This window comes from Conger conger, chromosome 6, assembly GCF_963514075.1.
Source record: "Conger conger chromosome 6, fConCon1.1, whole genome shotgun sequence".
NCBI lineage: Eukaryota > Metazoa > Chordata > Actinopteri > Anguilliformes > Congridae > Conger > Conger conger.
Window position 1 is genome coordinate 57,891,626 of NC_083765.1, and position 15,026 is coordinate 57,906,651.

General features: G+C 43.9%; 1 protein-coding gene across 1 annotated transcript in view; it reads left to right on the forward strand.

Annotated features, from left to right (window-relative positions):
• The window catches only part of LOC133131612 (SH3 and multiple ankyrin repeat domains protein 2-like), a 153,127-nt gene that overhangs the window by 76,607 nt on the left and 61,494 nt on the right, over window positions 1-15,026 (forward strand). The window contains exons 13-15 of the mRNA XM_061246984.1: window positions 3,444-3,525; window positions 11,048-11,130; window positions 12,798-12,922. Of these exons, the coding sequence (XP_061102968.1) occupies window positions 3,444-3,525; window positions 11,048-11,130; window positions 12,798-12,922 (290 nt within the window). The remainder of the gene's footprint in view (window positions 1-3,443; window positions 3,526-11,047; window positions 11,131-12,797; window positions 12,923-15,026) is intronic.

Here is a 15,026-nt window from a genome sequence, read left to right on the forward strand (position 1 = left end):
ATTTTAGAGCATACTGTAATGTCACTGTAAAAACAGTAGTGTATGTTAGTGTGTGATGTTTGTGTACCGTAGTGTGTAATGTTAGTGTATGATGTTAGTGTATGTTAAGTGTATAATATTTGTGTATGCTACTGTGTAATATTTATGTATTTTACTGTATGTTAGTGTATGATGTTAGCTTGTGTTAGTGTATTATGCTAGTGTACAATGTTAGTGTATGCTAGTGTGTAATATTAGTGTATGTTAGTGTATAATGCTAGTGTTGGTAGTGTATACTGTTAGTGTATGCTAGTGTATACTGTAATGTTAGTGTATGATGTTAGTTTAAGTTAGTGTATAATGTTAGTATATGCTAGTGTATAATGTTAGTGTATATTAGTGCATAATGCTTGTATGTGTATGTTTGCGTACTGTATAATATTAGTGTGTTACTTTATGATGTTAGTATATAATGTTAGTTAATGTTAGTATTAGTTATTATCAACTGGCAAAAACAAATATTATACACTACCTTGCTACTGTATAATATTAGTGTATGTTAGTGTATAAGTTCAGCGTATGGAGGTATATAATGTTAGTGTGTTAGTTTATAATGTTAGCTTATGTTAGTGAATACTGTTAGTGTATGCTACTGTATAGTATGAGTATATTTTATTGTATGCTAGTGTATAATGTTAATGTGTTAGTTTATTAACACAGCATATACTAGTGTATGTTAGTGTGTGTTAGTGTATGAGGTTACCATATGCTAGTGTATAATGTTAGCATACATTAGTATATGATCGTAATGTATAATGTTACTCAGACTCAGATTTCAGATGGCCAGTAGCTTGCGTTTCTGTTCTGCCTGTGCAGCTGACTCTGGACTGTGAGCGATTGCATGAGCTCACGGTATGAGCCCTGTACTGTGGCTCTCCAGAGGTGATAATGACAGCGGAATGTGAATGCAGGCTTGATGTGGAACCTATTTTTAATACCGCTTGTGTTACACCCTGTTTATTGTCTCTCTTGTCAACATTTTGTTATTGAAAATGTGGGCAGCAGGGTAGGGAAATTGACTGACGACAACTTAAACACCTTGACTTCATTCTGCTGCTGTACAATTCAAGCGTTCAGTTGTGTGTTTCATGGATGTAGCCAGACTAATTTTTGTGTTAATGTGAAAATGCATTCTGATTCATATGGTAACTCACAGCTTATCGAGTAGTAACCCGAGGCTGTGGCGTTTGCTGGTAGCTGGCAGTGTTGTGGGCTCTCGGTATGTCAAGTAGCCTATTTTTGACTCAGTCTGTTGAGAGGCTGTGTGCGCTCAACTGATTTCACTGGCAGGAACAGCTGCTGCAGGTAGCCAATGTTGTGCCTTGAACAAAAGAGAGCAACTTTACCAAAAAAGAAATTACTTGTGTGCTTTCTGTACCTGTCACTGGAACTGGCTACTACAATACTACTGCAGGAGATAGAAGAAGAGCAGGATGGAACACTGAGGTTGAGCCTTGTGATAGACATTTCTGACAGACATTGATATGTCAATTATTCAGTACGGTTGAGATCAGTATCAGTTGTTAGGATGGATGGTTCAGTAGCCATCTGGCTGTTTACATATGCAGTCCAAAATCTGACTGCAAATTGAGACACGCAATTTTCCTATAATGCTGAAACAGTGTTAATTTATTGCAAATGTGTAAACACAGCATTATATGAATGTTATATGTCAGCAAGGGCCGTGTGCTAAGACTAGGGCAGTGTCCTCCCTGGAGTATCATTGGCCCCTGACCTGTTGGAAATTGTAAACAGAATTTCTGGGGTTATAATAGCCATCGTGCCGGCGGTGGTACATTAACGGCTGGTGGTCGAGCTGTGCTCCTTGGCTTTTCCCCTGAGAGAGCTCCTCACCACTGGGCTGGATCTGGCCCTTGTGGGGCCCGTTTGACCTCAGCAGAACCTGCATATAATGTTTTGTCACAGCCTCGCTATGCATGCAGATAATAATAATAATAATAATAATAATAATAATAATAATAATAATAATAAATGCCTTCAAGATCAAAGAAATCACAAATAGTACAATTAGTCAAATAATTACAAAGATAAGACAATGTAAATATAAATAATAGAGAAGTTAAATAATAAGAGGTAAGGAATCGCCTGTAGCATCGGGCCCCAGCTCCGAGGAGCGGCGGAGCGGTCCGGACGGTAGCCCTAATCGTCGGGCACTGGAGCGGCCCGGACGGTAGCGCTAATCGGCGGGCACTGGAGCGGCCCGGAGGCCCAGGCTCCATGCAGGGTGTCAGCACCGGGGAATCTCTCTGTGCGTGCGGGGCTGGAAATCATTTCCTGGCAACTGTAACCGTGGCGATACCCCCGGGGGCGGTGGTGGGGGGGGTTTCCTCTTGAGAGTGTGTGCCGTCGTTTCAAAAGGGGCACGTGGAAGCTGAGGCCACAGAACGAACAGTACAGTACAGCGCAATGTGCGCTTTGTGCTACGATGTGCTCCCTACTTCATTGTGCCAGGGACAGTCGACCGCCGTCCCAAGACTGGAGGAGGACTCTCCTCTCCTCCTGACCTTTTCTCCTCCCGGCACAGCGCTCCGATGGGGTTACGCTGTCACTTCCTGCGCTCCCGTTGTTCACTGATGTCATACCTGGGTATTTTTAATTTTCTTCAGGGCGCCGCGTATAATTTTTTATCTTATTCTTCCCAGCCGTTCTTGAATATCAATTGCAGCAGCCTTCTGCTCTGTGTGTGGGAGTCAAGTGTCCTGGACTCCTTAAAAGGAGTCTCTGATTTACCTTCCTTCGACACTTCCTCTCCGTGTGTTTTTAAAGACAATACAGAGGTATCTGCCTGGGGTTTCCAGGGGTTTGGAGACTCAAGACCGTTATCTGCATGGGACTCAGGCTGTTAAGGCCACTGTCTCAATACAACAATGCGGTGTTGCTACAGTTGATGTCATTTTGGAAGATGGGAATATCTGTTCTACTGTATATGTAGGCCCCCCTTTCCTGCAGTACCCCAGGCAGTGTGTACTGTAAGTGTGGAACTGAATGACTGATTCGACTCTAGATACAACCAGCCAGCGCTTATTAAGCCTGTCGGCAGCCCAAAGCAAGGCCAAGCTTCACCCCCAAAGCCCATGATGAAAACATTTTCATTCAGAACAGTTTTGCGTCTGGATAAAGACAAAAGCGCACTCGTATTACATGCACAATGGATGGCAGTTACGCTGGGAAGGGGAGATACCCAGCGCTCCCTGCTCTGGGAGTCGGTAATTGACGCTTCGCGGTGGCACAAAGATACCGCAAATTAGCAGAGTTCTGGCGGGATGTGATCGCGGAAAAAATGCCGGGATTGATCGCCTTTGTCTTGCTCGGTTAAATTCATCAAGATGATGGATGAGCGGTCGCTGTCAGTAATTGATTATCGACTCCTCTTGTCTCCGCAGAAACCAGAGCTGATAGATCGGACAGGAGGAAACTATTCCGACACTACACGGTCGGGTCCTATGACAGCTTTGATGCATCAAGGTAAGGCCTCACCGTTTATGGCCCTGAGATATGAAATGTGTGAGCGCTGTGTAAAGCACCTTTCAGAGATGGAAACTGGAGCTTGAAATGCCCTTCAGAGTGCCATTAAAGGTTCAAAATTGGTGGGAGTGGGTTATGTAAATATCCCTTTGTTATGATGTTACCTCCAGGAACAGGTCTATGCAGCCAGTTTGGGTGATGTGCTTATTTACAGTTCTTGTGTTGTGATTTTATACCAATGTGATATGTGATTGGTCAATGGTGTAAAAAGACCACCTGAAAGCCCCTACAATGCAATACAAAGGTAAGAGGACATCTGCCTTCGTAAGCTTCAAAGGACTGGAACTGCCACACACTGTCCATGGAGGATATGAGAGGAGACATCCCTTTGTTTTATTTCAAAGTCAAGGACGTACAACCGAGGCGTCACCTTCAATTTTGGGGCTCTGCCTTGGGAATCAAAGACGTCGCCCTTTCAAAGGAATTACAAAAACCGCAGAGGCGAGCCTCCTGACCTCACGGCTGGTTAAGGAGGCTTCCTCCTTCCTGAAGAGCGCAGGAAGAGAAGCCGAGCGCCGAGCCGAAGGACGACGATTCGACGACCACAAAAAAAAAACAGGGCCCAAAAATTGCTTTTGTGACGCTGTCCCTGCCCAGTGCGAGCTCATGCAGTCTGTCACCCGGGCAGTGTCTACAGGTGTTGATTGCTGCTGTGATCTTCTTCCCTCTCTCGCCACTGTCTCATCCTCCTCCTGCCACGTTTCATATCAAAGGAGATAAATTAGCCTTCAAAGGATCTCAGCAGCTGCAGTGGCTCTGCGCCTCCTAAGGAAAGGCGAAAGTCGCCTGGCGTCTCTGCATACATAAGAACGCCGAGACCTTGAGTACAGTGTAGCGTATAATCCTTACCATCGTATCATTTGTCCTTTCCAGTTCTGGCACTCTCCGCTGACAAATAACCAATCACTACTGAAATACAAGAGGTATGTTCAGCAATTTCCAATCAGATCCACGAGTTTAAGGACAGCTAGCTTTTTGAACCTTACCGAGGTTTATAGATAGCATTAATGCTAGCTGCCTTGCGAACTGCTAGCTATGGATACATGCCCTTAAAAGCTTTATTAAGCATACTCAAGCACGTCATATACACGTCAAGCACTTTGTATACCTTCACATATAAAGTTTGTCTTCTACAAACGTTTATTCACAGGTTAATTAAACAACTACATCAAAAATAATCATATAGTTGATTAATCATTCTTAATCATTCTCATTGAAATATTCTACGCAACAATAGGTATTTAAACTGGTAGGGAAACCATGTGGCTGTATGGAAGTACACTGTTTGGAAGAGTACAGAAGTACTCAAAAAATGGAGGTGCAATTTTTCATTTTAGGAAGCCTCGGTTTTCAACATGGGTTCCGTAGAGAAACAACATGATGAGGTTCCCCTAGCTGCCCCTAGAGTCTGGGTGGGGGGGTCCCTGAATGGGAAAAGGTTGAAAACTACAAAGCATTCGCGTTGAGCCTTTATTGTGGCTTTGCACCTTGAGTGTATGGAACACTTGTACCGTGTAGCGATTTGCTTGTTATTGATCTGGTGGTGCATTCACTGGCACTGTAACTGAAACCAAGTTTGTCTTGTTCGAATCTCTCTTCCAAGACAGACCTGGCAAGGTGAGCAGCAGTGCAATCGATGACCATTTATTTTGCCCAAGAGCCGTCCGAGAGTTATTTGACATAAATAATCTCTCGTTCCAACACTAGATTGTAGTATCATTCACCAAGTTTAATTTGCACCCTGTAGAAAGCCACAGGAGAAACTGGTGCCAACATCCGTGTACAGGGCCCTGTCTCTCACGGCTGTCTTGTAAAAAAAGAACATATTTTCCATGAAGCATAATTCATTTGTCACAGTGGGTTTGATTAAGGCCAATGTTAGAATCTGAGAAAGCGCCACAGAAGTTAATTATTTCTGCCCTGTGTCCCTATACATCTTATGTCTCTTTATTAGACGATAATATGATGACTGTATCTGTATCTTTAAAGGCCCACACACAGTGTGTTTGAGCTTTTCATATAATCTTGGAGCTTTCTATTTGTGTTCCATATTGATTCAAACGCATATTTTACAAGTGCTATTTTTTCAAGCTGTTTGTAAAACAATTTCCGATGTGACATGACATATGTTTTTGCATTTTCAGATGATGTTGCTAAATATTCAACACCCAAAGCTGACCAGCTGGGTTAGGTTTAAGCAGGGTTAGGGACTTAAACCTAAATCACTGTTCTTTGCAAACGTTTTGTGGGTGTTTCAGATACTAAAACCAGGAGGAGAATGCTGATTCACGTGGGCCTTTATGCTTACTGAGAGAGGGAGAGAGGGAGAGGGTGTGTTTGTGTGTGTGTGTATGTGTGGCCTTTTGTCTATTATCTTATTAATGATCACAAAGCTAACTGAAATTGCAACTGAAGTCCAGGGTATGCTTTCGATTGGGTAACAAATTGCACTTGGAAATAAACGGGTTGTGCAAGCTGTGCCTTTCACCCACATAAATCCCAATCTGCGTTCAGAAATTTGATTTCAGCCGTACGTAGCTCGCCACCAGGCCGCCATTTTGTATTCATTAGCACCGTGTCCGACCTGATCGGGAATGCATGGGGAGCACCCAGCCTGGCACACTGTTAACCCAGCCTGCACCCAGCCTGGCGCACTGCTGACCCAGCCTGCACCCAGCCTGGCGCACTGTTGACCCAGCCTGCACCCAGCCTGGCGCACTGTTGACCCAGCCTGCACCCAGCCTGGCGCACTGTTGACCCAGCCTGCACCCAGCCTGGCGCACTGTTGACCCAGCCTGCACCCAGCCCGGCGCACTCCTGACCCAGCCAACCTCTGGCACCGCATCCCCCAGCGTCCTCGGTCAGGGCTCAGAAGGGGGAACCAGGAAGCAATTACGGGGCTGATGACATCAGGGGGAGCACGTGGCACGGAGCCGTGGCCGGGCTGCCCTCACCGTCACGGACGTCCGTGTGAAAGCCTCTCCGAGATAATAGCGAGGGGCGGGGAAGCAGCAGAGCCGAGTTTCCCCTCCTGCGTAGGAATGAACTACGCCAGAGCCATTAAGATCACTCAGTCAGCCGAAGTGGAAGTGTCAGAGCGGCGACGTATCGCGACCTGGCTGCCGGAACATCCCCGCCGGTCCATTTTCTGTAAGTCCTTATTAAACATGAATGGGGAAGGACGGGAAGTCAATCAAACAAGAAAAAAAAAGAATTAAAATATCTACTTTACATGTCTTTTAGCAGCCTCGTTTAAAATGCTTCCATTGGCCTTTCCCTCTGACTTCCTGTAGGAATATCGCGGTGGCTGTGAAGCATTATGATTTGCACTTTGTTGTACGTCGCTCTGGATAAGAGCGTCTGCTAAATGCCACGTAATGTAATGTAATGTAATTATGGGTGGGAAGCTGGGCTTGAAAGTTAATGGTTACAGGTTTGGATAATAATTCCATATTATTTTATTTATCACACACTTTTATCCAAAGTGACTTACAGTTGATCAGACTAAGCAGAGGCCAATCCCCCCTGAAGCAATATGGGGTTAAGGGCCTTGCTCAAGGGCCCAACAGCTGCGCAAATCTTATTGTGGCTACAACCACCTGTCCCAGTCATGTACCTGAGCCACCAGGCTACAGGCTGCCCCAGTCATGTACCTTAGCCACTGGCTACAGGCTCCTCCTGTGAATCATCGCTAGGGGACTGCTGCTTTACCCCTGACCACGGTCCTCTATCTGGATTGTTTCAGTTAAAAATATCAAACAGTATAAATTAATTCCGTCTATGAAAAATGAAGCTGTAAGTCGTTCTGGATAAGAGTGTGCTAAATGCCAAAACGTAATGTTATTTTTCGGTACAGAGAGTGATGGAGTGCATGCAATTGAACACTGACCTCTGTATCAAGAGGTTGCTGTGAAGCTCTGAAAGGGCCCTTCTGGGTCGACCTTTGCTCTAATAAGATGGCTTCAGCAACATATACGAAAGCACTGCGCTGAGATGAGTCATTGCTTGGGCTGTGCTCCTTCGTGTCCATAAAGGATGACTGATGGGGTAGAAGAGGTTATTAATCTTCCCGGGTGATTTTATTTTTATTTTTTTAACTTTCCTCAAGGAGATTTTACAGCGAGATGTTCATCCCTGACCTATAATACTGCATCATCCCCAAAAATCCATACTGATGCGTTGCAGCAAGGTTATGACTGCAACTTAATCATTTACAGCTGCTGTACCTATGCCACAACAGCGCAGAAATATCAAGCGAGAGTTGCGTTTTTTTTTTTTTTTCACTGGAAGCTAGTGGAGCACAGCAGAGGTGGACTGGCGGACATTAATCTTTCTGGGTAAACGTTGTCGTGCGTTCCGTCCCATCCCCTTATCGCCCGGTGACTGCTGGCCTGTCCAGTGAGGTGACAGAACTTCCTCTTCACAGGAAGCTGCCCCGTCCCCTAAGATGGAGAGATACCTTTGACCCAGCATACTTGTACACAGATTCCATCAAAGCTACATACACAGGAGCTGTGGCTCCCCAAAGTGAGTTATTGAAATTGGAAGTTATCCTCTGGGTATTCCAGTGCCAGTTACATTTATGCCATAGGCCTTTGTAGGATGATAGTTCTTTTCAGATTTACTTCGTTAATAGCTTGATTTAAAGTGTGATGTAATTTGATGAATCGCGAAATAAATTAAATCAACAAAATGTTAGTAGTACAGAAGTTATTATTTCCTTTTTTCTGTTTGACCCATGTAGAAGACTGGCTGAAATTGCATGTACAGTTCCTTAAAGTTAATACATTGCATAAAATCCATTCATATGTCACATGCTTTTGATGGTCTGCTGATTAATTATATATAATGCATAGGTTCAAATGTGGAAACAAACGTTTTGATATTTTTACAGTTTATCAGCAGAATATACACTCACTGAACACTTTATTAGGTATTACTTATTTTTTTACTTATTGTTATTTTGCAGCTGTAGACTATCTACTTAGTGGTTTGACGTGTCGTTTGTTCAGAGATGCTCCTCTGCATACCATGGTTGTAATGTGTGGCTATGTGGTTAAATCTGCATTACTGTCTCCTTCCTGTCAGCTTTGACCAGTCAGGCCCTTCTCCTCTGACCTCTCTCATTAACAATGTGTTTCTGTCCGCAGAACTGCTGCTCGCTGAATGTTTTTTGTTTTTATACCATTCCCTGCAAACTCTGTTTGAGAGACTGTTGTTTCTGAAACTACCATTAGATCAGCCGTTTCTGAGATACTTAAACCACCCTGTCTGGTACCAACAATCATTCCACGGTCAAACTCAGTTAGATCACATTTCTTCCCCATTCTGACATTTGGTCTGAAAAACAGCTGAACCTCTTGACCATGTCTGCATGCTTTTATGCATTGAGTTGCTGCCACATGATTGCCTGATTAAATGTTTGAAGTAACAAGCTGGTGTGCAGGTCTACCTAGTAAAGTGCTCACTGGGTGTATTCTTCTCATTAAAAACTCATAACATCACTATTGAAATATGTCGTGTTGTGGAATGACACTACAAAATGTAGGTGTTGAGGTACTGGGCACACCAGTCTGGATAACGAAGGTGGCATGCAAATAAGTGTCCCTTTTTTTTACTCTAGGACATTAGTCTAATATTCTGTCATTCTAAAACTGGCCACAAGCGCAACACTGCACACAGCTGCTCCAGAGATAATTGGAAGACGATGGATTTATCAGGCTAGCAAGCTACGAGAAATATGATAACAAATGAACAATATTTCGTTCCGTAAAACGAAACAGGCCATGCTAAATTTGAATAATAGCCTAACTGCTGCACTCTGGTAATACCTTGGCCAGAATAAAAAAGAGACATGAATAGCTTGCGGGAGATCAACATGCGTGAAATATCCGCACAACTTTAAAATAGTAATCAGATCGATTTTTGCCTCAATGTCTTGCTTATGCATAAATATTCATGGTCGGAGTGCTTGGGCATTAAGCTGAAATGGTAATTTTGTATCATGGGAACTGTTGCTTCTTATTTTGTTAAACTGACTCATTTCTGATTCAGGTTATGCGTGCTGTAAAACGCCTATTGTGCTTTGTCATCTATGTGTGTTATTACTACTATGGCAATACTTTTTCGTAGCACTGAAAAAATGTCAACATGCAAATAAATGTAAATCCCTCTGATATTATGACATTACGGAGATCATTGGCTGCATTGTCTATCATTTTTCTCAGTTTAGAGGTAGCATTTATTAGCATGCATATTGATTTATTCTGCACTGCAAGTAAGCTTAAAGTATCGTGTATGTTTTACAGTAGCCTGCCTGAAGTCAAGGTATTAGCGATATTTTTAGGGTTCTCCGATGAAGAACATCTCCGTGTAACGTGTGATCCCCATTCATACTATAGCGGTTACCTCTACCTTTTAATTCATATTTAGGTTTTCACTTGTTTACTCTTTTAATTTGATTGTTTCGTGCGCTTTCCACTCTAAATTGAGTTATGTAAACGCGCATCGCTGGGGGATAGTGCGGCTGCTGACGCTGAGACAAGATGCTCGCTATTAGCTGAGTGGGCTGTCAAAACGATCATATGGGCTGCAAGCAGCATGCAGAACTGAACAGGTCGCCAGAGAGAGAGAGAGAGAGAGAGAGAGAGAGAGAGAGAGGGGGGGGGGAGCGCAAGAGATTTTGGTTGTGGAAAAACAAGCTTCTGCTCTTTGACACTATTTTTTTTTTTACCCACGCCGGGAATCTTTATGAGCACTGGGGACACGGATGACGGATTTAAAAGAATAAACAAAACAAAAATTCACCCCCGACAGTATTACTGGGAAAAATAATAATAAAGACTGGAGCAATCACAACGACGAAAGCATCGTAAGCATCGTAATTAAAGGATTCTTTTTTCATCTGACTCTGCTCGAGTAATACGTATCCTTCTCAACCGCTGAGGATTAAATTAATGAAAATGCCATTCAAATCCAGGCAGACTGCGCCTCTCAATCTCCCACAGCCAGCCCGCTGATGACGGGGAAACTCGCAGTCATTCAGTCGTTCACGCACGGCCTCCCAGCCTCCCTTCCTGCGCTCTGATGCTGCCTTCGCTCCCGTCTGTGCTGCGAGTGCTTTTCGCCGGGATTCTGTTTTGCTACCCAGTTTCTCCTCGTTGATTTCATCATTTATTTAGTCGGTTATGCTTTCCAACGTCACACACTATCGCCGGATGAGGCCTCCGTATGCCGTTCCCCGGGTGACAACTCCGTCTTCAGCTGCAGAGGTGGTGGTGTTTTTCGTGGGAAGTGGTCGCCGGGCTGGCGGCGTTGTCACACTGTTAATTTGAATAAATGATTAATTCCCCGGGCGGCCGGCGCCTATCAAGATGAACCTCCACTCGGGACGAGCATCTGTGGCCATGATGAGGATGATGGGGTGTAATAACGGGCGCTATGCGCGGAATTTTCTCCACAGTGACTGCGTTGTCGACGAGAAGACCGTGGTTCTGCAGAAGAAAGACAATGAAGGATTTGGATTTGTGCTGCGGGGGGCCAAAGGTAAGGAGACATACCTTCTCCCTGCTGCTGTGTTGTTGTAAAGCCCTCCCCTCCCCTTACACCACTAACGGCATGTTTGCTCCTTGTCTTTATGAAAGATTAACAAATGTATGAGACTGATTTAGGCTTGCGCTTCTGTATTTTATTTCTTTGCTATTTTGTTTGCTTTTGAGCCACCTCCCCACCCTGCCAAAAGTAAAATTGTGAAATTAAAGTGCACAATTTCTCAACTCGCTGGAGTACTTCATATGAGATGTCTTTCTTGACATAATTCAAGTGCGGTGTGCAGTTTAAAAAGGAATGCAACTGAAATGGTTAATGGTGACCAGAACATGTATTGAAGTGAGCAGCCCCCACCCCCATCCCCTCCTGTGTTCAGATCTCATTGATGTTTACCTGTCTCCTTCAGTACTGAAAGATAACTGAATACATTGCTGTGTGTGATGACTGTTCATCCCATTGCTTGATGCCCTTGCTTCCCACGGTGCTGTGTCACTCGGTTTTATAAATAGCATCTCAAAAAGCAGTTGCGTTTGTTTAGATCTCGTACATGGTTTAACCCATACTCTAAAAAACACATATTTTATAGCAGTGTCTCATTCTGCAGTATACATAGTACAGTTTTTCACATTTCAGATACCATGGGTATGAAAAAAGGAATGCTGTTGGCTTTCTCGCAGTCATGGTGGTTTTGTGTTCAGAGATGGAGAGACACCTCCTAGGGTCGAACTGGATGCGACAGGGCAAAATTAAAAAAGAAAACGGAATATTCCAGACCACCCCATATTGGGTTTTCAGTTGCCTGGAGAACTGACAGTAGCCAACCCAACCACAGGGCCCAGAGATCCTCTTGTTTTGATAGATATGAGTAAAACAAGGGATTTATTGGGATTGTCATTTGTCTCTGCTGGTTTCAGGTTTCTTGCAAACTAAATCTGAATATCATCCTTGCGCGGAGGGGGGGGGGGGGTCAGGATTTGGAGGTGGAAGGGGATGGTGAGCCGTCATAATATCATCCTGACAGCTCAGTGACAGGAATAGCATCGGACGCTGAGGGTGTACATAAACACGAGCGTGCAGAAGGGGCCGTGCTGCCCATTTGTCTGACGCTGAATCAATAGGCCATTACACAGATCCGTCTTCTTCATCGGCTAAGGAACGCACCCCGGCCTTTGGGGTGAGGATTTATTGTGAAACACAGCCTCCTGCTCAGAGCACATTTCTGAATCCCCCACCTGGCCCCTGCCTCTTACTGCAAACCCACGTGCGCAAGTTGACACAGCTCTAGGAGCTCAGTTTTGGGCACATTTGAGCCCTGCACTCTCAGAAATAGAGGTACGGAAAGTGCCTAAAAATTGGGTGGTACCCTATACAGTAGGTAGATAAAATTGTACCTCATAGCCAGCAATACATAATTAATTTGTACTTTTTTGCTTGGAGCACATTCTGTTATGTACCCAAAGAGAACATTACTGTACTTTCAGGGTAGAGTACATTTGGAAAATTTTGTGGTTGAATAAGAAAAATGTACCCCCGCTGTATTTGTGAGAGTGTGCTTGGGCTTTTGTTAGGTCTTAGTTTTGACCCTAACTGTGACCCCACACCCCAGCATTAATCACACCCTGTTTCTCTCCGGCTTACTTTTGGCTTTGGCCGCTACCCCCAAGCCGACACACCCATCGAGGAGTTCACCCCCACCCCGGCATTCCCGGCCCTGCAGTACCTGGAGTCAGTGGACGAGGGCGGGGTCGCCTGGCAGGCTGGGCTCCGGACCGGAGACTTCCTCATCGAGGTAATGAGACGGCTTCTCTTTCTGTCTGAGCATTTCCTGCTTACTGTGGCCTTATTGCTGTGTGAGGCCATACCTTTGTGATTATGATGGCTGGAGTTATGCTGATCCTTTGCTGAAAGCTGGCCAGTAGCTGATTCCAGAACAGTTCCCTTGTGAGCGTGTGATGCAACCCATTTTTTAATGATATTGGAGTTCATGTGAACAGGGATGTTTTCAACTCTGGTATTTCTAAAACCATTGAAGCTGGGAGCATGGAACTATGTGTACTGCGTGCCTGCTGTACAGTGTATAACCCAAAAGAAGAAGGTGTCAGAATGTTCTGGAAGTATACAGACTGCATACAACCAGTGGATAAGTGGATGTAAAGGACTGCTTTTAAAGCACAGGTTGACGTCCTGGATTTGGTTTTACTAAGACGGATGCTTCTCTTCATACTGCTCTTCATCTGCTGAGAACGATGGCGAAACGGGTAGAAGTGCGCTCGGGGGCTTTTGAGGTCGTTCGTCTACTCTGGCGTGCCCACATTAGCTCACACTGATGGGCACGCTGAGGTTTTAACATTTGCCTGTAGGTTATGCCCTTAATGTGAAGCAACACTCGCGTTCACGGTTGGCAGAAAATGCAACCGGATTTCATTGTGTTTTCTTCCCTTTATATTGCAGTTGAAGAATAGGTAAATATTTGTGAATTGCCTTTGTTGCTTGATATTCCCAAGCTTGAATTTCCGTCTTTTAGTACGGCTGATATGATCATACTCTTTGAAATATGCAGAAATTCCTCATCTAATTGGTGTTTATGCCGGTCAAACTGTGTGTGAGCAAGAAAATAAGTCTTTCCTATTCTTATAAATAAAAGAAGAATGTGAAGTGGGCGATAAGATTGTGTATGCAGAACTTGTTCTAGCCAGGCAGGAAAAATGTTGGAGCAGTAAGGTAGTATATTTACAGAATATGCTTGCTGTTAACCGATTAAACTTACTGTTAAGAATCGAATGACACAAGAAACAATAATGGCTATTGGCAGAGATGGTTGTATTTTATTCTGAGAGAGAGTATTGAGTGCCTGTTTATTGGGGTGGCACTGATGCAGAACTAAAGATCTCTTTAAATGAAACGTTTGAGGTGCATCCACCTGTGTACATCTGTTAGTGAAGTCCTAGCACACGTTCTCCACCGAGATATTTACAGCATCGCTTCTCTTGATGAATAAAAATGGGTAAAAGTTAAAAGGCAAAAGGTACAGTAGCTTTGTGTTCCCTGCTATATGTATCCGGTAATGACAATATAATGTATCCTTAACTACATGAGGCAAGAGTCTGATCTTGCTTCTGCATTTGCTAAATGGAGCAAGAAATAATGAGAGGGGGAAAATATATCTTTCTCTCTCTCTCTCTCTCTCTCGCTCCCTCTCACACTCTTTCTTTCTTTCTCTCTCTCTCAGTAGTGCTCTCTATCTCTGTCTTTCAGTAGTGCTCTCCCTCTCTCTATCTCCGTCTGTAATAATAACACTGCATCTCTTATCTTTGTGTCTATCCCTCTGAATCTCTGTCCATGGCCTACAAGGCATGAAGGTACGGGGCATTTTCTCTATGTAAATAAGGACAGTACAGCCTGTGAGGGTGGGTGTCACGGTACCTCCCCCTACACGCAGAATGCATACAGAATAGTGTGTACTACCAGGTCATGCTACATGTTTGCATGGTAAGCTGAACCAGCTGGACACTTCAGTATGTGCACTGTGTTTTGTTCCTGTTTCGCTCGGATGTTGGTGCTCCTAGTTTATGTCTATGAATTATTAAATTACCAGTGTCTTCCCTGGAGGAATTTCAGTAGTTTTCCCATAATGTACTGTATATTCTGTATATTGAGAAATGTGTACATAAATTGAATACAAAGTTTTTGTTTCTAAAATGCATCAGACTTTTGCACAGATGTATCAATGCATACCAGTGTCTGGAAATCATAAATATAAAAAATTCCTTCCCAGGGGTAATCCCAGTGGTAAATTTCCTTTCACTGAGAGCTGATACACATATGTACAGTATAATATTAACCCTTTGAAGAGTAGGTTTTTTCCTAATTCTAAGTTGGCATTCCAGAACTCC